At 48.2% G+C, this 24,627-nt stretch overlaps 1 protein-coding gene across 5 annotated transcripts in view; it reads left to right on the forward strand.

The window, feature by feature from the left end:
• LOC138745789 (A disintegrin and metalloproteinase with thrombospondin motifs 20-like) overlaps positions 1-24,627 on the forward strand; it is a 381,593-nt gene that overhangs the window by 45,022 nt on the left and 311,944 nt on the right. For all 5 annotated transcript variants that reach the window (XM_069903086.1, XM_069903087.1, XM_069903089.1 and 2 more), the window contains one exon: positions 1,733-1,898. In XM_069903086.1, the coding sequence (XP_069759187.1) occupies positions 1,733-1,898 (166 nt within the window). The remainder of the gene's footprint in view (positions 1-1,732; positions 1,899-24,627) is intronic.

Below are 24,627 nucleotides of genomic sequence, written 5' to 3' on the forward strand. Positions count from 1 at the left end.
GCCCATGGGCCAGAGTTTGACATGTGTGCTATAGACCCTATACTGTCTCCTTTCCCTATACAGTCTCCTTATACAGTCTCCTTTCCCTATAGTCTCCTTTCCTATAGTCTTCTTTCCCTATAGTCTCCTTTCCTTATAGAGTCTCCTTTCCCTATAGTCTCATTTCCTATAGTCTTTTTTCCCTATAGTCTCCTTTTCCTATAGTCTCCTTTCCTTATACAGTCTCCTTTCCCTATAGTCTCCTTTCCTATAGTCTTCTTTCCCTATAGTCTCCTTTTCCTATACAGTCTCCTTTCCTTATACAGTCTCCTTTCCCTATAGTCTCATTTCCTATAGTCTTCTTTCCCTATAGTCTTCTTTCCCTATAGTCTCCTTTTCCTATAGTCTCCTTTCCTTATACTGTCTCCTTTCCCTATAGAGTCTCCTTTTCTATAGACCCTATACAGTCTCCTTTCCCTTTCCAGTCTCCTTTCCTTATACAGTCTCCTTCCCTATAGTCTTCTTTTCCAATACAGTCTCCTTTCCCTATAGTCTCCTTTCCTATAGCCCCTATACAGTCTCCTTTCCCTATACAGTCTCCTTTCCTTATAGTCTCCTTTCCTTATAGTCTCCTTTCCCTATAGAGTCTCCTTTCCTATAGAGTCTTCTTTTCCTATACAGTCTCCTGTCCCTATAGAGTCTTCTTATTCTATAGTGTCTCCTTTCCCTATTGAGTTTCCTGTCCCTTCCGAGTTTCCTTTCCCTATAGAGTCTCCTTTGCCCAAAGAATGTGCTTTCAAGCAGGCATGTGAGTTCTCTGTCACATCATTTATCTTGCAGCAGTGGTATATTGTCTGAACCCTGGAATACACTGCCCTTCTTCCTCCACAGCTCTGTGGGTGAAACCTTGACATCCCTTTCCAAATCCTTTTTGCAGTGAAACAGGAAGATAGGCTTTACATGGGTCTGTCAGGCTCTTTTGAGACTTTCGGTGATGAAGCTATCTGCCAAATATTTTGGACCATGTGCCCAAACTTTGGAATAAACCAGCAACAGGACAAGTCCCTGGAGGAGGTTAGCAGAAGATCAGCCTTTGTGGAGTGAAATATAGAGTGGCATTCTGGCTCGAAACCCTTCATTGGCCATTGACATTTCCACATAGGTCCTTAAAGGAATTTTGTGCAGACCACTGTGTGAATGACCTGTGGTCAGAATATTGTTTCTTGGTCAACAAGGGGCATGCAGTATGATGCAATCTGATTATATGGACTGCTCCATGTTAACAAGGCCAGGCCCAGCCTTTGCAATGCCAGGAATAGGTCAAACTTTGTTACATGGCAGTTTGCTATTATACTAACCGACACTGACTTCCATTCTAACTGTCTGACAGTTCTTGTTCCTCTCCTTGTTACATTAATCCGGGACTGATCTGACACCCCAGAAGGACTGCCTGAACTATTGCTGTCACTGTGAATATATATGACCTACTTTTTTTGTATTTATTGTCTGTTTTTAATTCAATGAAGTCTACGATCATGGCTGGGTATCCTTTACAAAGTACTTGTTCAGTTGTGGTGTTAGAATTTTGGTGCACATGTACAGTCTATAATGTGTTTGACAATAAACTCATTGTAATCATCAGATCTGCAAAGTGTCTTCATTTAAATTTGTTCATTTTAAATTGCCCTTGATTTATGTTTTTGTTCGATGTTCTCTGTTTGGTGTTAAATACTTACTCTTATTACCAATACAGATGGGCACTTTTCAAACGGGTGACGGACAATATTTTTTGGAACCTCTCATGAAAGCAGATGGTGGCCAGTACGAAGATGAACACAATAAACCCCATCTCATTTACCAGCACGAACCGGTAAATCATAATTCTTCATGGAAAGTGTCCCATCCATGTGCAGCTTTCGGTAGGTGAGAGCGCTTCACTGTTTCAATTTCAGAAGAAGAAGCTGTGTGTGTTTAATTGCCTTTCTGCAGCTGTTTACTCGGTGTCTCGAATGTTGAGGGTTCCTTGGCCACTGCTTTGCGAGAATTAATATTGGCAGGTTTAGTCACACATGCCTCTCACAACCACCTGTGTGAGCATTCAGAAGGGACAATTAATTCAGGGTTTGGAATGGCCTTGTGACTGAGGCATCAGTTGATCTTGATGCTTTTAGCGGAGATCTGTTTCTGTGTCTGAACCAAGGAGCTCAGTTTTTGCAACTTGACAGCTCACCACCTGACTCACTGAGATTATCCATACCCCACTCTTGTTTGGTTACATGCACTCTGTAGCATCGTGCATGTTGTAAAAATACTTATCAATGATATTCTTCATGTGAATACACAAAAGTGCTGAAAAGACTCAGCAGGTCATGCAGTACAATCACATCGACTGCAGACTTTCTGGTTTAATTCCATTCTCAATGTGAACCTGGGTTTAAAAATAATGTGGTTTGTGTCTGAGTGGCAAACTGACCTTGATAATGTCTTATGAGTGTTTAATCCAGTGTTCAGGCTCTCTCTTGGCAGGAGACCAAGATTTGTAAAATCCATTATCTCTGGTAGATTTACAGGTTGCTTGGATGCAGGCAAATTCTCCTCGGAGAGAGATCACAAGACCTAGGTAACAATTGAAATCTTTTAAAGATGCGATCAACTGATAATTAAACTGAGCAAATATGTTGGCAATGTGTTGACCTTAGTTTTAGGATCACGTTAAATTGTGACTGCTGGGATATGAATTTTGACGCACATGTTCTTAGACCACAAACAAACATTTTCGAGCAAGACCCACTTCATAACTGCTTTGAGACCATGGACTGGAGCTTTTTCAGGGAGGTTGTCACCTACAGCGGCCACATAAACGTTGACAAGTACATGAGCTCAGTGACAGACTACATTAGCAATTTCATCGAGGATGTCATAGAGATCAAATGTTGCACAACTAGGGATAACCAGAAACCATGGTTGGATTCATGCACCTCTCAAAGCTCATGATGCAGCCTTCAAGACAGGCGACAATTTGGCACCAAGATCAGCCAGGGTTGAACTCTCCTTTGCAATCAGGAAGGCAAAGCATGGGTAAGCCCAGAGGATCCATAGTCAGCTATGCGACACAAGGACATTATCAAAGCAACAACAGATCACAAGACAATCTTACAAGTCATCGACAATGACACTTCCAAGCAGACTGAGCATCTTCTATGCATATTTTGACGTGACAAGCAGGCTGACACCTAAGAAAGTACCATCTCCCCATGAAGAACAAGCTCCCTGCATAGCTGTGGCCAAGGTGAGGAGAATCCTATCCAGAATGAACCCACACAAGGCAGTGGGACCAGACCACATACCCAGTTGGGTATTGAAGCCCTGTGCAGTCCAACTGATAGAGGTCTTAAAGAGATATTCAACACACCATTGCACCAATCCACAAAGTAGATACCATCATCCAAAGAGTGTGACCATAACAGGGCTCAATGACTACTGCACAGTGGCGCAGACCTCCACTGTTTCGAGCATCCAGTGATGGAACATGTCAAAGTACATCTCTCAGAGACACAGGACCCATTTCATTTCATCTATGGATGGAACCATTCCATTGATGATGTTATAGCCTTGACCCTCCACTCCTCCAGACCAACCTGGAGAATGATGCTCCTGACACCAGGCTGCAGTTCATTTACCAGCTCGGCACTTAATAAAATCATACGTCTCTCCTCCATCACCCCACCCCCTCCTCTCCATCACCTCACCCCACCCCCATTACCACACCCCTCCCCATCACCCCACCTCCTCCCCTTCATCACACCCCTCCCTCTCCATCACCTCACCCCCAACCCCATCCCTCACCATCACCCCACCCCACACCATCACCCCACCCCACACCATCATCCCACCCCACACCATCACCCCACCCCACACCATCACCCCACCCCACACCATCATCCCACCCCACACCATCACCCCACACCATCACCTCTCCCCCTCTCCATCACCCCACCCCCTCCTCTCTATCACCTCACCCCACCCCCATTACCCCACCCCCTCCCCATCATACCACCTCCTCCCCTTCATCACACCCCTCCCTCTCCATCACCCCACCCCACACCATCACCCCACCCCCTCTCCAACACCCCACCCCCTCCTCTCCATCACCTCACCCCACCCCCATTACCCCAACCCCTCCCCATCACCCCACCTCCTCCACCATGAGCATATCCCCTTCCCCCACCCCAAACCCTCCCCATCACCCCAATCTCCATCACCCCACCCCTTCCCATTACCACACTCCTCCCCATCACCCCACCCCTCCCTCCATCACCCCACTCCCTCCCTCCCTCCATCACCCCTCCCCTCCCTTCCCCTCCCCATCCCAAACCCTCCCTATCACCCCACCCTTTCCCATCACCCCACTCCTCCCCATCACCCCACCCCATACTCATCTCCCCAATCCCTCCCCATCACCCCACCCCTCCCCTCATAGACTGCATCCACATTTCCTGCTGTCTTGGAACAACAGTGAACATGTTAGGAAACTCACCGTGGTTACAATCTCCTTACACAATCTGCCCCGGTCAGGAAGAAGATTCACCAATGTGACATTATGCACCACCAGATTTAAGGACAGTTTCATCCCTGCTATTATCAGACACCTGAACACGAGGAAAATATTGGTACCCTCGTTCTATACTAACTAACCTCTCTGTAACTCTCTACTCTGCCTTTTCCTTGCTGTAATATGTATGTGTCGACAAGCTCGACTGTTTGCAAAACAAACTTTCTCACTGCACCTCAGTACTTGTGACAATAATCTTGAACTTGACATTTACCAGGGTGATGGAGGTAATTTATGATGTGCTGCAACATCAGTAATCCCAAAAGGCTGAAAGTTACGTAAAACTGATCGGCTTTTATTAGTAACAGAATGGAGTCACATCCATGCTGGTCGACTGTCCTGAACTGGGAGGGACTGTGGGATAGTCACCTTTATTCAGGGGACAGTGGGAGGAGCCACAGGTACAGTTGACCAATGGGTATGTCCAGACAGTTAAATATACATGCAGTGGTTTACCACATTCATCCCTTGTTTTTAAAGTGTCCGGTGGGATGAAATGAATTAGGTGTTATTAAAAATTAAGTCTTTCAGGTGGTCTTGTCTGCCACTACGACCATCATACTCCTGGCTGTGGCGCAGCTATTGGCTCCTGGAAAGCCTGGGGCACCTGTATGGCGTTGTCAGCATTGGCTTGGTGGATGAGTTGGCGATGAGTCTGGCATGTCATCTGCTGGTGCATCGTGGGTAATGATAGTGTGGTGCGCTGAGGTAGCAGCAAGCAAGCATAAACTCAGAAAAGACTGTACAACAGGCTTTATTCCAGTAAAAGTCTGAACACCACTTCATGCCTTGGTGGCTCCCTGTGTTACTGGCTCAGGAAGGGCTGGCTCAGGTTTATATTCAGGTCGGCTGATTGATGGTCGGCCAGATGGAGTTAAACCCTTAGGTGGTTTATTCAGGTTGGCTGATTGATAGCCAGCCAGGTTGAGTCAGTCCCTTACGTGGTTTTCCTGCAGTTTCAGAGATCGCCCCTTGCAGTAGGCTGGTGGTTGTATCACCACAGATGGGTGATGAGGCTGTAGGGTGATCGGTAATGGTCTCTTGAATCCCTGAGGGCGCCAGGTCCCTAACAAAAACTGTGCCCTTGTGCCAATCAGGGTACATTACATAGGCATATTGGGGGTTGGTGTGGAGGAGATGGACCCTTTCAACCAGGGGGTCAGACACCTGAACACGAGGCAAATATTGGTACCCTCGGTCATCCAGGTCACCAGCATGGTCCTTGTTGCAATCTTCCTAGGGAAGGTAAACTTTCACGTGGAGTGACATTGGTGGCAGTACATAGGAGTGATCTTATGGAGTGGAGTTCTTCAGGGAGCACATCTTGCCAGCAGAAGACTGGAAGGCCTCCAGACATCAGGTCTAGGAGGATGGCCTTACAGACGGCAGCGTTCTCCCTTTCTACCTGTCCGTTCCCTTGGGGGTTGAAACTGGCAGTTCTGTTCATGGTGATGCTTCTGGCTAGCAAGTACTAATGCAGCTCGTCTCATAAAAGAGGAACCCCGGTCGTTAGGGATATAGCAGAGGTATGCAAACAGGGTGAAGAGGTTGTGTAGGGCCTTGATGACTGTGGCAGTGGTCATGTCTGAGTAGGGGATGGAGAACGGGAAATGTGATGTTGAAGAAGTACACATTTCAGTCAGAGTAGGGGAGGGGGCCCATGAAATCAATGCTCAGGTGCACAAAGGGGCAGGTGGCCTTTATCAGCTGTGGTTTGTCTGGTCAATAGACGTGCGGTTTACACTCTGTGCAGACCTAGTTGTTTCTGACCATAGTCTTCGTCTCCTCAATGGAGTAAGACAAGATTGCAGGCTTTGATAAAGTGGAAGAACCTGGTGACCCAGGGTGGCAGAGATTGCTGTAGAGAGTTTGCAATCGGTCGATTTACGTGCTGGCACATTTTCCATGGTATAGAGCATCTGGGGGCTCATTGAGTTTCCCGGGCTGGTACAACATTGTAGGTGGAAAATACAATTGTCCATCTCAATATTTTGTCATTTTTGATTTTACCTCGTTGCTGGTTGTTGAATATTAAAGTTACTGAAAGGTAAATCATTTGCCGGTGAGGTAGTGTCCCCAGTGCTGTTCTGCTCAACAATGGCTTGGGCGTCCTTCTCAACAGGTGTGTTGAATTTCAGGGCCCTGGACGGTGCAGGAAAAGAAGATGGTGGGTTTGCCCGCCTGGTTAAGTGAGGCAGCCAGATCGAAATCTGACGCATCGCTTTCCACCTGGAATGAGATGGATTCGTTCACGGCGTGCATCGTATCTTTGGCAATGTCTGCCTTGATGTGACTGAAAGGTGCACGGACCAGCTGTGAGTAGTGCTGCTGTGAGCTCTGAGTGACTTCGAAGGGCCAGCTGAGGCTTATATCCCAGAGGGTGATTGACACCCAACTGGGTGGGACTTGGTCCATTCACTTCATCTGGGGGCAGGAGAAAAGAGGCAGATTTAACGGGGGGGGAGGTGCCTTGACTGCATAATTGGGGATCCACTGGGCATAGGAGACGAAGCTCAGACACCTTTTCAGGATTTTGAGGAAGGGGGAGTTCCAAAAGCAGATGCATGTGATCAGGGTCGGAGCCAATGACTCCGTTCTCCATGACGCAGCCAAGGATAGCCAGGCGGGTGGTGTGAAATACATACTTATCCTTATTGTACGTGAGGTTAAGGAGTTTGGCGACCCGGAGGAATTTTTTGAGTTTGGCGTCATGGTCCTGCAGGTCATGGCCACAAATGATGACGTTCTTCAGATACGGGAATGTGGCTTGTAGCTGGTACTGGTCTACTATTCGGCCCATCTCCCTCTGGAAGACTGAGACCCCATTGGTGACACCAAAGGGAACACTCAGGGAATGGTAGAGGCAGCCATCCGCCTCAAAACCAATATATTGGCGGTCCTCCAGGCAGATGAGGAGCTGGTGGTATGCTGTCTTTAGGTCACTGGTGGAGAACACCAAATATTGAGCGATGAAGAGGGTACGTGTCCAGCTGTGTGTATCTGTTAATGGCCTGACTGTCATCAATGACTGTGGTGTGTTGTCAGTCAGAAGCAAACACACAAAAACCAAAAGACTGTACATCAGGCTTTATTTGACGTAAAACTCCACAGAGCCAGCTGTGAGATTGTGCTGCTGTGAGCTCTGAGAGTGACTTTGAAGGGCCAGCTGAGGCTTATATCCAAGAGAGTGATTGACACCTGACCGGGTGGGGCTTGGTCCATTCAGATCAGCTGATTGACAGCTGGCCAGATATTGATTTGTCCCCATGTTCTTCTGCAAGTACAGAGGTTGACCACCACATTCACCCCCTTCTTTACAATTGACCTGGGTGGGGGGAGAAAGAATTGCAGTAAAAGCCCCAACAAATACACAATAATTACAGATTAAGACGGTCTGTCGGCCGTTGAAATTTCTGCGACCGTCGCAGGACTGGTTCCTGGTCACAGCTCGGTGAGGGTGTGGGCGGGCTGGGGGCAGAAGCTGGAGCGTCTGGCATGGTGCAGCATGGAAAGGTGGCTGGGGAGGCTGGGGTCGCGTCGTGTGCATCACATCTGATGTTCAGGGGGGTGGGTTCATCCCCCATGGTTGTAGCAAGTCCTTGGAGCACAAAGAGGTCTTAAGAGCCCCATAACTGTTCGGGGTCGGGGGTGTGTGTCAGGCCAGAGGGGTCCTGGGTTGGAAGATGCTGTGTTGTAGTGGGTGCTCCTGCTGGTGCCAGGTCCCTGGTTGAGACAGTATCCTCCCTGCCACTGCTGAACCTAATGTAGGCATAGTTGTTGTCTATGCAGGAGTACCGGTCCTGGGGATGTGAGCCATGCCTATCTCCTGGGGAACGAAAACAGGCGTTCGTGAGGGGTCATGTTGGTAGCTGTGCACAGAAGTGACCGAATGGCATGGAGCGCCTCCGGAAGAGCATCCTGCCAGTACTCTATGGACTAACCTTTGGACTTAAAAGCCAAAAGAACTGCCTTCCAGATTACCCCGTTCTAACGTTCCTCTTGCCCATTACCTCTCGGGTTGTAACTAGTCGTGTGACTAGTTGGGATGCCCCTTGATGTCAGGTACTGGCGCAGTTCCTCACTCATGAAGCTAGACCCCGTGTTGCTGTGGATAAATGTGGGGTAGCCAAACATGGTGAAAATCTGTGTCAGTGCCCTGATTCTGATGATGGTGGCCGTGGAGGTTTCTGGGCAAGGGATGGCAAAAGGGAAGTGGGAGTACTCATCTACGACCATGAGAAGAGGGAGAGAGGGATGATGCGTAGCGTGAAGAGGCCACAGTTTGGCCGGGGCTGGTTGGAAGGCGGGCTGTGGAGTATGAGTGGGGGTAGGGGCCTCCTGAAGGCGAGAATGACACTCTGCAGGTGGCATTGGAAGTCTAAGCCCAGGAGGACTTGGGCGCAGAATTTGGGCATAACCAGGAGTCTGAACCCAGTGTATGTCTGTCTTCCCTCCTCCCCACCCCCACCATAGTCAGATCAGCCGAGCAACGCCCGAGGGCATTGATAGTCTGGTCCTTGGCGGTGAAGACGATAGAGAAGGTGGTGAAGTGGAGTTTTAGCTTTAGTGAGTGGGCCACGCTCAGGTGAATGAAACTCTCAGTGCTGCCACTGTTGATTAGGCACTTTGTTACATGTCCATTGATTTTAATGTCCATTATGGAGCACCCGTGGTCGTGAGGAATGGAGGAATGTTCATGGTCAGGGTGATGGCTGCTATGACCATCTCGACGTCCGAGTCATCATTTCCTGATGGTGGAGGCAAGATGTGGTCGTCGGAGTCTACTGCAGACATCGTGAGAGGTGGATGTCGACTGGTGGTGCTCTCCATAGTCATGGGGTGTGGTGTGTGGCGATTTGCAGCATCCAAAGACATGGGATGCATCAGTAGGGTGGCCTGGTCAGCACCCTTGTTGACCACGTCATCACCGCTAGAAGCCTGGCGGGGCCTCGGTGATGGCGACGTCCAGGTCGTTCTGGTCCAAGATAGCGGCTCTGCGTGGGAGGGTGAGGCGTGGCTGGCCTTCTTCTCCGGCTTCGCTCAGTATGTCTATCCGCTGGCTGTAGGGGAGGATGACATCATCATGGCTGGTAATAGTGACTCCATTCCGTAGACTGGAAGTGACATAAGTTGTAGTCTTCATCAGGCGGCGCTGGCGAGAGCGAGGACTGGGCTGTGTGTATGGCACTTATGTGGCGATTGTTGCTGGCGAGGCCAGAAGTTGGGTCGCTGGGGTTGGGAAGGCCGGAAGTGGCTGCGGGGGTAATGGCGCCACCCAGCAATCGCACGTGGTGGGGGCTATGAGGGAGGGGGAAGATCATATAGGGCCGCTGAGCTGCTGGTTGGCTTTGAAAGGCAAACCTTCGTGAAGTGGACTTTCTTGCCGCACCTCGCGCAATACTGGGATTTGGCTAGGCAGTTTTGGCACGATCGAACCCACACCGAGACCTACGGTACTTACAGGGGTGCTGGGCGGCCGCAGTAATGAAGTTTTCTTCCCCAGCTTGATCCAGGGCCACAGCAGCCAATAGTGTTGACCACTGCTTCTCTGTGTCCAGCTTCTGGGCCTGTGGCAACTGTGTGTAGTCAAGGCCAGGAACGAGAGCGTTGATCACCAGATGAGAAAGTGCATCCGCCACGTTGTTTTTGCCTGCCCTGTGCCGGATGTCAGTGGTGAACTCTGACACTTAGGAAAGGTGGCATTGCTGACGAGCCGACCATGGATCTTTGGCAATCATGAGTGCCTGTGTGAGGGGATTGTGGTCCATGAACACTGTGAAGGGCCTGCCCTCCAGAAAGTATCTGGATGGCCAGGTACAGCGCCGGGAGCTCCCATTTGAAAGCGCTGTATTTGAGCTCCGGCAGGTGCAGCTGTTTGCTAAAGAAGGCCAGTGGTCGCCACTGTCCATTGAGCCACTGCTTGAGTTTTCCCCCTAGAGTGCCACCTAGAGTGCCATGTGTGCCTCCGGGTGCGGGTGCACCAACAGAGTTGCGTTGGTGATGGCCTCCTTTGTTGCGGCAAAAGTGGTCTCTGCCTCCTTCGACCAGGTCAGGACTTTCTCCTTAGTGGCGATCACCGCGAAGAGCAGTCGCATGGTGTGGTCGGCGCCAGGGATGAACCGATGATTAAAAATTCACCATCCCCATGAACTCCTGCAGGCCCTTGAGGATGGTTGGCTTGGGGAACCGCTGGACGGCTGCGACCTTCTCTGGCGCTGGGACAGCACATGCTGCCGAGATGGTGTGCCCCAGGAACTGCAGCGTCTACTTACCGAACTGGCACTTGGCCACGTTGACTCTGAGGTCAAACTCCGCCAGTCAGGCAAACAAGGTATGGAGTTGGGCTTTGTGCTCTTCGTGGTTGTGGCTGGTGATAAGGTATTGTCCAGGTAGATAAACACAAAGTCCAGTCCCTACCCATTGCGTCCATGAGGCGCTGAAAAGTCTGGGGTGCATTCTTGAGGCTGATATGGATATGCAGGAATTCAAAGAGGCCAAAGGGCGTGATGATCGCCATCTTGCTGATGTCCTTGGGATGAACCAGGATCTGATGATATCCCCACACCAGATCGACCTTGGAGAAGACTTGCGCACCATGGAGATTAGCCGAGAAGTCCTGATAGTGGGGAACCGGGTTCCTGTTCGGTGTGGTAATCGCTGCAGGGTCTCCAGCTCCTGGAGGATTTGGGCACCATGTGGAGAGGGGATCCCCAGGCACTGTCCAAGCAACAGACGATCCCCAACTCCTGTGGTCGGGAAAACTTCCTTTGCCAGCTGCAGCTTCTCGGGCAGAAGTCATCTGGGCTTGGCATGCAGTGGGGGGCCCTGCTTGGAGATATGGTGGTATACCCCATGCGCCTCAGGTGGCGCTGAATTGTAGTTGTAGGATGGCGGGGAACTCATAGAGTATACTTGAATACTCATCCCTGGAAATGGCGATGGTGGCGATTTCAGGCTTGCAGGCGTCTGTGGTGTCCAGGCGCACCGAATGGAAGGTGCAAGTGTTGACCAGCCTCTTGCCCTTCACGACAACCAACAGTCCATGTGCCCTCACGAAGTTGGCTCCCAACAACTTAACTTCCAGCGGAATTTCTTTTTCTCGATCTGGATCTACGCCCTATGGGTACTGAAGGTCTTGATGACGGAACTGTTGGCTCCCTGCAGGGGGGACCACATGATTGGGTGCATGTCTCAAGGGCGCTCAACTCCACTCCTGTGTCCACCAGAAAACGCCAGCCGGTGGACTTGTTGGTAATGTGAAGGAGGCTGTCCACGTGGGCAGCTCTCGCAGCCATCAATGGTGGCTGGTCGGGTCGTTTCCCCTGGTAGTCACACAGTTGTTGGCACTTACGAGTCTGTGCTCCCCAGCGCTGATAGTAAAAGCACCAGGTGGAATGGTGCTCCTCCGGCTTGTGCTTGGGGGAGTGTTGCAGCTGGCTGGCTCTTGGTCGCACAACCTGACTGAGGGCTGCTTCATTCTCCCTCTTGGTGCGTCAGAGGGTGTCCGCTCGGGCTGTGACTCAGCATGGATTTGTGAAGTCCTCATCCGCCAGGAGTAGTTGGATGTCCCCCCGGGCATCTGCTCGAGGAAGATCTGATGGAATAGGAAACAAGGTTTCCACCCTGGCTGCCGTTTCTTTGTCGAGCAAGCTCACGATGTGGTAGAACATCATGGCGTCTGCTGAAATGTTCCTCAGTTGAAACTGCGCCTCCACCTGCCCCAACCACATACATGGGCGATAGGTCCAGAAGAGGGGCAGTTTGATGACAATGGCATTGATCTCTGCCAAATTCATGTGCTTGAGACCAGAGAGGCATCTGAGCTCAACAGGGTTACCAATGTAGAGCTGGACACAGCCAAGAAAGACTCAGCCACCATATTGAAAGCTGTTAATGACTTTTTATTTAAATTCAGCGTGCGCCCTTTTAAGGGCAGCGTGAGCTCAGTCACCTTGTGCATTGTGATGTCATAATCGCTGCCCCAGGTGTGCACTGGGCAGGAGACTTGAGGCAGGGAGAAACCCTGACAGCGCCATCTTCCCATGGCTGCCTGGGGCCGGTTCGCCATGAAAGAGTGCACCGCCACAGCACCATCAATAACCACTGAAGGCTGGAAGTTATGTAAAACTGATAGGCTTTTATTTGAAATAGAATGGAACCCCGTCCATGCTGGTCGACTCTCCTGAACTGGGGAGGGGGTTGTGGGACAGTCACTTTTATTCAGGAGTCTGTGGGAGGAGCCCAGGAACAGTCGGCCAAGGGGTGTTTCCAGACAGCTAAACATAATGTTGGGTGCTTTCTCCAGGCAGCACCTCACATAGATGTCTGCAGTGGATGAGAAGTCAGAGCCTTGACGGTGTTTGCTACCTTCTGCAACTTTCTGCACTTCTGAGAACCTGAGATCCCGAACCAGTCAGTACACTTTCCATGGTGCACCTGTTGAAATAGACAGATCATTAAATAACAAACTGAAACTCCTCAAGCTTTGAGAAAGTAGAGCCCTTGATGTGCCTTATTCTGGGCTACGTCTGGTGACCATTAACAACTTGTCGAAAAACAAAAATATTTTCTAATTGTTGGAAACTGATTTTTTTTTTGCACCAAAAAAAGTTAATAAAATTTGCAAATACCCCTTGCAACACATCCATCAGTCAGCACAGATAGAGCCAGCAGTTCACATTCATTGTTCAGGACATGACAACTAGGATGCTTTTTCAGATTAACTTTGCATTGACAGATTCATTATTTCCAGCCACACGGAGTTGGGGAGTTTTCTTCAGCATTTCCAGGAATTGACTGGAACTCTGGTTTCTATTTGCCATACGAGGAATGACAAAAAAACAAACATCTGGCACAAGGGATCTAAATTACTGTCGGAGTGATGAATAGATAAGCACGGTTGCTCTATTGGCCACCTGGAAAGCCTTGAATGCTGGTTGAAAGCTGAATGACAGGAGGAGCACCTGCAGTCCTGATCAAAGGAAACGTTTTACCCAGCAAGGGCTCCATTTGCAAGCATGCTAGCCTGTGGCAATGGTCCCAGACCTTTTCAAAGAGATATCATCAAGATGAAGGTACCTCGATCTCTCTGAAACGCTCCCATCCAAACCTCTAGGATGCAACCCTCTGGCTTGTGATTAAGGTCACGACCTTACTTCATAGTGAATTTGTTTTGATGATGAGGCAAAGAAAACAAAAGTTTGTGCAATCTAATACTGAGCTGCATAACAAATTCTCTCACATCTTCCTGCATATAAAGTCAATAAATCCTAACTCACCACAATACAGATTTCTTATCTTTGCCAATAAATCAATTGATTGACAAAACATCATTTTATAAGATCAAAGTCTCAAGATTGCACAGAGATAGGCCATTTGGTGCACTGAATCCACACTGACCATCATACCCAGTTGTACTAATCCCATTGACCAACACTATCATACACCATGCAAACAGGCCCTTTGGCTGAATTTGCCCATGCTGACCAAATTGTCTTTCCCATACTAGCCCGACCTGCCTACTTTTGGTTCATAGATAAGAGCCCATAGTATAACACAGTGATTCTCAACATTTTTCTTTCCACTCACACACCACTTTAAGTATTCCCGATGCCATTGGTGCTCGGTGATTAATAAAGGATTGCTTAAGGAGGTATGTGGGTGGAAAGAATAAGTTTGAAAACCACTGCACTAGACCCGATTGTTACTGAAATATTTTGCTTGAGAAAAATGGTCATTGCCCCATATCCTTTGGAGTTCTGAAACCGTGCACATAACAAGTCAATTAAGGATGATTAAAACAGTTTCCTCTCACCCTCCAAAATATTCAGGATTAGTTGGTTAATAGGGTGTAATTGAGTTGGACGGGTTTTAATGGCTGAAATCGTCATGTACTATACTGTATCATTACAAAACAAATTTAGATTGAGCAAGATCAAAGCTTACCTGATGTTACATGTTCCCAGATTTATCAGAGATTTTGTTCAAAAAACCTTTGTTGCAAATTCCTTCTGTGTGCTGGTGCACCTGATAATTTTCACAGCTCATTCAGTCCAAAGGTCTTCCAGGCAGCATGTGCACTCATTCTATATGAGATTGGCAGAGGAAGAGGAGTTGAGGCAAGGATCATCTAAAGTGGGACACTAGGACATCATTTGGATAGACAGGGACTGATTCAGAATAGTCATCATGGTTTCGTGCATGGTAGATCATGTTTAACAAATCATAGAGTTTTTCGAGGAAGTTACTCAGAAGGTTGATGAATGGAAGGCTGTGGATATTATCTCTATGGACTTTAAGGCCTTTAACAAAGTTCCACATAAGAGATTACTTAGGAAGATTCAATCATTGGGTATTAATGTTAAAGTCGTGAAATGGATTCAACAATGTTTGGATGGGAGGTGCCAGAGAGTAGTGGTAGATAACTGTTGGTCAAATTGGAGTCCGGTTAGTAGTGGAGTACCTCGGGTATCGGTACTGGGTCCATTGTTGTTTGTCACATATATTAACGATCTGGATAATAGTGTGGTAAATTGGATTAGAAAGCATGAAGATGATATGAAGATTGGTGGTGGTGTGGACAGTGAGGAAGGTTTTCAAAACTTTCAGTGGGATATAGGCCAGTTAGAAGAGTGGGTTGAAAGATGGCAGATGGAGTTTAAGACTGAGAAGTGTGAGGTGCTACAATTTGGTAGGACTAATCAGCAAAGGTCATAACTGTTAAATGGTCGACAACTGAGGAGTGCAATAGAGCAAAGGGATTTAGGAATTCTGGTACATAATTCCCTGAAAGTGGAGACACACATAGATAGGGTGGTGAAGAAAGCTTTTGGTATGTTGGCCTCCATAAATCAGACCATTGAGTACAGGAGTTGGGATGTCATGTTGAAGTTGAGGCCAATTTTGGAAATTTGTGTGCAGTTTTGGTCACCAAAGTATAGGAAGGATAAAAAACAAAATAGAGAGAGTGCAGAGAATATTTACAAGAATGTTGCCTGGGTTTCATGGTTTGCATTACAGGGAAACGTTAAACAGGCTAGGATTTTATTCTCTGGAGCATAGAAGATTGAGGGGTGATTTGATAGAGCTATTTAACATTATGATGACGACAGATGGAGTAAATGTGGTCAGGCTTTTTCCATTGAGAGTGGGGGAAATTCAAACAAGAGGGCTTGGAATAAGATTGAAGGGGAACCATGAGGGGGAATTTCTTCACTCAGAGGGTGGAAGGTATATGGAATGAGCAAAGTGGTAGATGTGGGTTGGAAAGGTTGGATAGCTATATGGACGAGAGAGGAATGGGAGGTTATGTGCTGGGTGTGGGTCATTGGGATTAGATGGAAGAAGGTGATTGGCATGGATTAGAATGGCCAAACTGGCCTGTTTCTGTGCTGTAATTGTTATATGGTTATATAATGGAGGAGGGGTGACCATTGGCTGTTCTCACTTTTAGTGCCTCAATGTAGATTTCACACTAATTTTTGATTCAATTGTGACAAATTCCACAGCAATATTTTTCCCTGGTTTTTACTGCAGATATTTTGGATCTTGGTCTAGGAAACAGAATTCATCATGGCAACTCTGATCCACATTGAGAGATGTTTGCTGAAAGGAGATGCTTGGAGTAGAGTGAACCTAATCTCACTCATTGAAATATTTCCCCAGTGATGCTGCTGCTATTCCAGAGAGAAATCTGCTCTTCCAACATTGTCACTGTCTCCTGTCACTTCTAGTCACTGTTGGGTACATTGGGTTCTTCACTCTTCCTCCTCTCCTGGGTAGGGTACATTGTGTTCTTCACTGTTCCTCATCTCCTGAGTGAGGAACATTGGATTCTTCACTGTTCCTCATCTCCTGGGTGGGGTACATTGTGTTATTCACTGTTCCTTATCTCCTGGGTGGGCTACATTGAGTTCTTCACTGTTCCTTATCTCATGGGTGGGCTACATTGGGTTTTTCACTGTTCCTGATCTCCCAGAGAAGGGTACATTGGTTCTCTTTTCTTTACCATCCGATTTGTGGTGTTCTGTCCATTGAAAATATAATCAAGGACAGAAACAGGCCTTCTGGCTCAACTTCTTCATGCTGAGCAAGCTTGACCCATTTGCGTCCATTCAGCCCATCCCCTCTCCTTGCATGTCCAAAAGTCTTTTGAGTATTACAATGGTCACTTCCTCTGGCAGCCAATTATACACACGCATCACCCTCTGTGTGAAGAACATGCTCCAGCTTCATTCTTTGCAGCTTCAATTTAAATCTATCTCCTCTTGGTTTTCTTCCATTTCCCTGACAAAAAGACTGCGCGTTTATATGATCTATGCCCTTTATGATCAGATAAACCACTCTCAGTTCCCCTATTAGCATCTCACACTCCTGGCCTACTGATGCAATTAGAGTTGTGATTAGTGCCATGCTATTACTGCTTCAGCGAGCTGGATTCGAGTCTGCTGCTGACTGTAGGGGTTTGTATATCCTGCCCATGACCTCCATGGGTTTTATTCAGATGTTCTGATTTAAATGTTAAATTTTTAAACTTTAGACCAGTGGTTCTCAACCTTTTTCTTTCCACTCACATCTCACTTTAAGTATTCCCTATGCCATCGATGCTCTGTGATTAGTAAGGGATTGCTTAAGGTGGGTTATGTGTGGGAAGGGAAGGTTGAGAACCACTGCTCTAGACCCAATTGCTGCTGAAATATTTTGCTTGAGAAAAATTGTCATTGGTCCATTTCCTTTGGGGTTCCGAACCCGTGCACATAATGAGTCAATGAGGGACAATTAAAACAGTGGGTTTCAAACTTTTTCTTTCCACCCACATCCCACCTTATGCAATCCTTTACTTATCACAGAGCACCTGTGGCATAGGGAATACTTAAATATGTGAGTGGAAAGAAAAAGGTTGAGAACCATTGCTTTAGATGCTCAGCATGGCAACAGGCCCCTTTTCCCTTGTGCCCAAGTCCCCTAAATACATCAATTAACCTAGAAACAGGAGGAAACCAGAACACCCTGAGGAAATTCACACATAAATGGGAGGAATATATAAATTCCTTACAGATAGCACTGGATTTGAACCCAGGTCATTGGCACTGTAATAGCATTGGTCTAAAATTGCTCACTATTCATGCCTCCTAAACGGTTCTTCCTCTCACCTTCCGAAAAAGTGGAGTTGTTGGGTTAATCGGGTGTAATTGGGTGGCACTGGTTTTATGGGCTGAAGAGGCCTTCTACCATGCTGTATCATTAAAATTTAAAATAAAAAAAAATAAAATTCTATAGCCTCTCCTTCTAGCCCTGTTACATTCTCATGAATCCTTCGAGCACCCTTTCAAATTAAAATTGTTCCTGTTGCTGAGTGACCAGAAAAGTGCACAATATCCAAATGTGGTCCCATCAATGTCTTGTACAGTTGTAACGTGGTGTCCCTGCTCCTCCAAATGTGGTCTCATCAATGCCTTGTACAGTTGTAATGTGGTATCCCTGATCCTTCAAATGTGGTCTCATCAGTGTCTTGTACAGTTGTAATGTGGTGTCCCTGCTCCTCCAAACATGGTCACATCAATGTCTTGTACAGTCGTAATGTGGTGTCCCTACTCCTCCAAATGTGGTCTCATCAATGTCTTGTACATTTGTAATGTGGTGTCCCTGCTCCTGTTCTCAGAACCAGTAGTTGTGTCCAAGTTAACAATGATACATTCTCTTCATATTTCAGTGAGGGCCAACAGTGATAGAAACAGCTTATTTTAATTGCATTGAGTATAGCCCTCTCCCCTCAATGCTGTAGCTAGGGACAATCCCAGAGAATGCCAAAGGGATTTCTGGTCTTCTCCACAATGAGGGCTTCAATCAATCCAGCAGAAGACCTCTGTGGCAGAGACAATCTACCTCTGACATAAATGATGTACTTCCCCTGCCTCCATCTTCCAAGGGGATTGTTTAGAATTTGGAGGGACTCTGCCTTGTCAATCGGCATCTGCTGGGAGTAATGGACAGTTAGATCTGGACCTTTCATCTCCAGAAGGGGTCCCTGTAATTTTGACTGACCATTTCTTTCCACAGATGCTCTCTGATCCTCTGAGTCCTTGCAAATTTGTTCACTCGAAGTTCTGGATTCTGCTGTAGCTTCATTCTTTTCTGGACTTTGGAAATGAAGTTATTGCCCCATGGGCCAGTTGGAATCTTCTGATCTTCAAGAATCAGGAAGTATGGGGAACGGAGACACACCACTGCTCTTCAGGGTCCTACAGCCTGTCCCACCCCAAACTGTTCTGCACAGGCTTTCAATGACCTGTTAAAGGAATGGACGGTGTTTTTTTAAATCCTGAAACCACGGAGATCTGTGCCCAAGATGGCGGTGCCTGTGCTGGGCAGTGTACCACAAGGGTTGTGAACTCTAGAGGAGCAGCTGACAGGCACAGAGCATCAGAAATTGAAAGAAAATCCCCCCATCAAGAAGCAGAGGAGAATAGTGACCACGACAGAGGACCAGCGAGAGGGCCTGCTTAAATTTAAAATGGGTGGAGAGCCAGCAACTGGTTCCTGGGGTGGCAATAATAATTTCCAGACGACATCTGTTTAAGGTGAGTGAAGGAAAGTTTAAGGAAGATGTCAGAGGCAAGTTATTTTATGGAGAGAGTGGTATGTGCCTGGAATGCATTTCTGGAGGTAGTGGTGGAGGCAGGTAAAATAGGGACATTCAAAAGACTCTTAGATAAGGACAGGGATGTAAGAAAGTGGAAGGTGATGGGTGAGAGGTGTGGAATGGTTAGATTGTTGTGGAGTGAGTTTACCTAGCTGTTGGGCGCTATCCGTAGCCCCATTAATGACTCAGACAAAATACTGAGGGGAGCGATAGGCCTTATTGAGCTAGAGACTGCTGGCCGCGTCTAGGCTAGGAAAATGAGCGGGAAGGAGAGGGGTCTCAACCTTTATGGCCCGGGGTCACAGAGAAACATAGAAACATAGAAGATAGGAGCAGGAGTAGGTCATTCGGCCCTTCGAGCCTGCTCCGCCATTCAATGAGATCATGGCTGATCTTAAAGTTCAGTACCCCATCCCCGCCTTCTCTCCGTAACCCTTAATTCCCTTATACTGAAGAAATGTATCTAATTCCCTCTTAAATATACTAAATGAACCTACCTCTACTGCTCTCTGTGGCAATGAATTCCACAGATTCACCACCTTCTGGGTAAAGAAATTCCTCCATCTCGGTTCCAAATGGTTTGCCTATTATCCTCGAACCATGGCCCCGGGTTCGGCATTCCCTCACCATTGGAAACATCCCTTCCTGTCCAGTCCTGCCAGAATTTTATGTGTCTCTATGAGATCCCCTCTCAATCTTCTAAACTCCAGCGAGTACAATCCCAAATTGCGCAATCTTTCCTCATAAGTTATTCCTGCCATTCCAGGTATCAGCCTGGTGAATCGCCTTTGCACTCCCTCCATTGCAAGAACATCCTTCCTCAGATAAGGCGACTAAAACTGCACACAATACTCCAGGTGTGGTCTCACCAAGGCTCTGTACAGCTTATTCCTATACTCAAACCCTCTTGATATGAAGGCCAACATACCATTTGCCTTTTTAACCGCCTGCTGTACTTGCACGTTCGCCTTCAGTGACTGGTGCACAAGAACTCCTAGGTCTCTCTGCACTTCCCCATCTCCCAATCTATTGCCATTCAAATAGTGATCTCCCCTCCAGTTTGTATTACCAAAGTGGATGACCTCACATTTATCCACATTGTAGTGCATTTGCCATGTATCTGCCCAGTCCCCCAATTTATCCAAATCACACTGGAGCTTCCTGACCCCCTCTTCAGTGCACACAACCCCTCCTAGCTTAGTGTAGTCCGCAAATTTGGAGATATTACATCCAATCCCCTCATCTAGATCATTAATGTAAATTGTGAACAGCTGGGTCCCAGTACAGATCCCTGTGGCACCCCACTGGTCACCGCCTGCCACTCAGAAAATGAGCCGTTTATCCCAACTCTCTGTCTTCTATCTGCCAGCCAGTTCTCAATCCACATCAATACCTTGCCCCCAATCCCATGAGCCTTGATTTTGCATGCCAGTCATTTATGTGGGACCTTATCGAAGGCCTTTTGGAAATCTAGGTTCACCACATCCACTGGCTCTCCCCTATTTTTCTTAATTGTCACCATCTCAAAGAATTCCAATAGATTTTTCAAGCATTATTTACCTTTTGTAAATCCATGTTGACTCTGTCTGATCCCTTCTCTGCTAGTCATATGCTCCACTATTACATCCTTAATAATGGATTCCATAATTTTGCTCACTACTGATGTAAGGCTCACTGGCCTATAATTCCCCGCTTTTTCTCTAACCCCCCTTTTTAAATAGTGGGGTAACATTAGCTACCCTCCAATCCATGGATACTGATCCTGAGTCTATCAAGTTCTGGAAAATAATTCTTAAAGCATCTGCTTTCTGAATGTCCACTTCTTTAAGTACCCTAGAATGTAGATTATTAGGCCCTTGGGATTTATCAGCCTTCAATCCCTTCAATTTCCCCAAGACCATGTCCTTAGAGATACTGATTTCTTTCAGCTTCTCCCTTGCATTAGTCTCTACATGGGTAGGATCAAGGGAGGAGCTAAGGCAGGGAGACCCTGGAGGGCGGGCCAGCAAATGCATACATATCACCACATTTAACTCCCCTTTTTTAAAAAGAACCCAACGGTAACAACAAAACCTGGAGGCCATAACAACAGCAATACAGAAATGTTTAACAATTAACAAACAACCAGGTTGAAGAAGTGGACGCCCCCACCAGCTAGAGGTTGAGCCGCACAGGCAGCCTCCTCTGTCTGCCGGACCGCCATGGAACCGGCATGTCAGTACGGTGCTCCTCCGAAGAGGGGGCTGATGGGGGAGTGTCCACTGCAGGAATTGTAGGGGTTGGGGTGCTGGTGGTGGACTCCTGGAGTACTGGGGGGGGGGGGGGGTCCTCCGCAGCTGCAGGAGTGGTAGGTGCCTGGACATCTGGCTGCAAGATAGGCGGCTCGGACTCCAGGGCTGTGCTTGGATGTGGCACCATCAGGTTCGCGGCATGGTCAGCAGCTGGCAAGGCAGCCTTGGGGTCTCCAGCCCTTGCTAGGTCTTGTATGGGCACAGTGTCCTTGTGGCCATCCAGGTACCTCACAAATGCATACTGGGGGTTGGCATGAATGAGGTGTACCGCTTCAACCAGTGGATTCGTCTTATGGCCTCTGACATGCCTCTGAAGGAGAACCAACCCTGGAGATGTCAGCCAGGGAGGGATAGAAGAACCATTCGCTGACCTCCTAGAGAAAGCAAAGAGGTGTTCATGTAGTAGTGGTGCAGAGTAACGACCAGATAGGGTCGGGCAACATGTCCTGCCAGCGAGACTGGCAAGTTTTTGGACCTCAGGGCCAGGAGCACTGCCTTCCAGACGGTGCCGTTCTCCCTTTCCACCTGGCCCTTACCTCTGGGGTTATAGCTGGTGGTCCTGCTGGTGGCTATGCTTCTGGTCCTCACTCATTAATGAGATCCCACTGTCACTATGAATATAGTCAGGGTACCCGAACAAAATGAAGATGCTGCTCAGGGCCTTGATGACCGTGGCTGAGGTCATATCCGGGCAGGAAATTGCAAAGGGGAACCTAGAAAATTCATCCACCACCATCAGGAAGTAGGCGTTTCTATTTGTGGTTGGGATGGGGCCCTTGAAATTTACATTGAGTCAATGGAAAGGGCGAGTGGCCTTGATGAGGTGTGCCTTTTCTGGCCGGTAGGACTGAGGCTTACACTCAGTGCAGATTTGGCAGCGTCTGGTCGTGAACCGGACATCCTCGATCAAGTTCGGGAGGTTCCTTGATCTTATAAAGTGATATAACCTCGTAACTCCGGGGTGGCACAGACTGTAGTACAGGACCTGGAGATGGTTGAGATGCGCACTGGTGCACGTCCCTCGGGATAGGACTTACCCGGCTGTCATAGTTGTAGGTGGACAATTCAATCCTCCACCTCAGCATCTTGTCATTTTTGATTTTACCCCATTGTTTGGCACTAAACATGAAGGCCACTCCCCTCTGATCAGTCAACAGAGTAAATCTTTTACCAGCTAGGTAGTGCCGCCAGTGGTGCACTGCCTCAACAACCGTTTGGACCTCCTTCTCGATGGAGGAGTGCTGGAGTTTGTGGCCATGAAGGGTGCAGGAAAAAAATGCTACCGACCTGCCTGCCTGGTTTAATGTGATGGCCAGTGTGAAGTCGGAGGCATCGTTTTCCACCTGGAAGGGGACGGACTCATCCACGGCATGCATCGTGGCCTTAGCGATGTCCCCACGGATCTGATTAAAACCAGCTTGGGCCTCGCCAATAGTGGAAAAGTGGTTGACCGAATTAGGGGATGGGTCTTATCAACGTAGTTGGGAACCCACTGCGCGTAATATAAGAACAGCCCTAGGCATCTTTTCAGAGCCTTCAGGGTGTTCGGAACAGGGAGTTCAAGAAGTGGTTGCATGCGGTTAGGGTCGGGAGCAATGACACCATGTGCCATGACGCATCCAAGAAGGGCCAGGCGCTCCGTGTTGAACATGAACTTGCCTTTATTATACGAAAAGTTAAGTAACTTGGACCTACGCAAGAACTTGGCAAGGTTTGCATCGTGGTCCTGCTGATCATGGCCACAGATGGTGACATTGTCGAGGTAGGGGAATGTTACTGTCAGCCTGCGTTCCGCCACCATCCGGTCCATTATTCTCTGGAAAGCAGAAACACCGTTAGTAATGCCAAAGGGCACCCGCAGGAAATGGAAAAGTTTCCTGTTGGCTTCGAATCCGGTATAGATTCAATCGCGCGAACAGAGGGGGAGTTGGTGGTAAGACGACTTGAGGTCAATAGTCAAAAGAATTCTGTATTTGGCGACCTTATTGACCAAATTGGCTTTACGGGGGAGCGGATACGCATTCAACAGGATGAAGCAGTTGATGGTTTGACTATTGTCAATTACCATCCGGGGCTTGCCCGCCCCTCTGATCATGAGGACCTGTGCTCTCCAGAGGCTGGTGCTAGGGGCTATGGTCCCCTCTGCCAGGAGTCGCTGGACCTCAGCCCAGATAAATGGCATATCCTCTGAACTATAGCACCGACTTTTGGTGGTGATGAGGTTCGCGAACAGTGACGGAGGGGGGCGCCCTTAAGGTAGTGAGGCCACAGGTTGTAGTTGGGGACCAAATGCCGGGACTGCTAGATGGTGCCGAGGACCGGGTGCCAATACCGCTGGACAGTGTCGGAGATTGGGTGCTGGGGCCACAGGATGGTAACAGGGGCTGGCTATCCAGTCGGGGAGGGACACCCAATGCTGTGTGCTGCGAAAGGTCAACAGTGGCTGGGAGCCTCCAAACACCATTGTCGCACTCCTAAACTGACTCTGAAAGTCAAGGCTTAGGCGGATTGGCGCGCAGAGGCAGAGCATGATTAATAACACAGTCGTTATAATATTACCCCCCCACCACCACCGTCAGCGACGCTACACAATACCCCCAGATACTCACCTTTTGCTCCCTGGCTGCCATTGATACCGTCCCAGTAATGGGTCAGTGCAGGAGGGAGAGTCTCTGGACCACATCGGGGTATACAAAGCTTTCTGTACTGCTGCTATCAAAAAGACAGTTAGTTTTATATCCATTCACCTCGATCTGCATCATTGAGTTTGAAATCGGGTGAGGACCGGCTTGGTTCAGTGTCACTGAAGTGAGGAGTGGTGTTCCTTCATCATCTTAATTGGTGCGGAGACCTGCCCAAGATGGCAACCTCCATGTTGACCACGCAGCATTGGATGAAGAAGAAGCCAGAAGTGGAGTCGTGGCGGATGGAAATGACATCACTAGAGCAGTAGGCCGAAGTGACGAGGTTGGGAGCGGTGGCTGGTAAGATGGCGCTCCGCTCTCCGCGCACATAGTCAGCGCCAGAAGCTCTTCAGAGACACACGCCGCACTGCTCACTGGCTGCGATCGGGACCTGCAGACCCTTTGATAGTGGCCCTTCTT

Source organism: Narcine bancroftii, chromosome 11 (assembly GCF_036971445.1).
Source record: "Narcine bancroftii isolate sNarBan1 chromosome 11, sNarBan1.hap1, whole genome shotgun sequence".
In the NCBI taxonomy this organism is placed as follows: Eukaryota; Metazoa; Chordata; class Chondrichthyes; order Torpediniformes; family Narcinidae; genus Narcine; species Narcine bancroftii.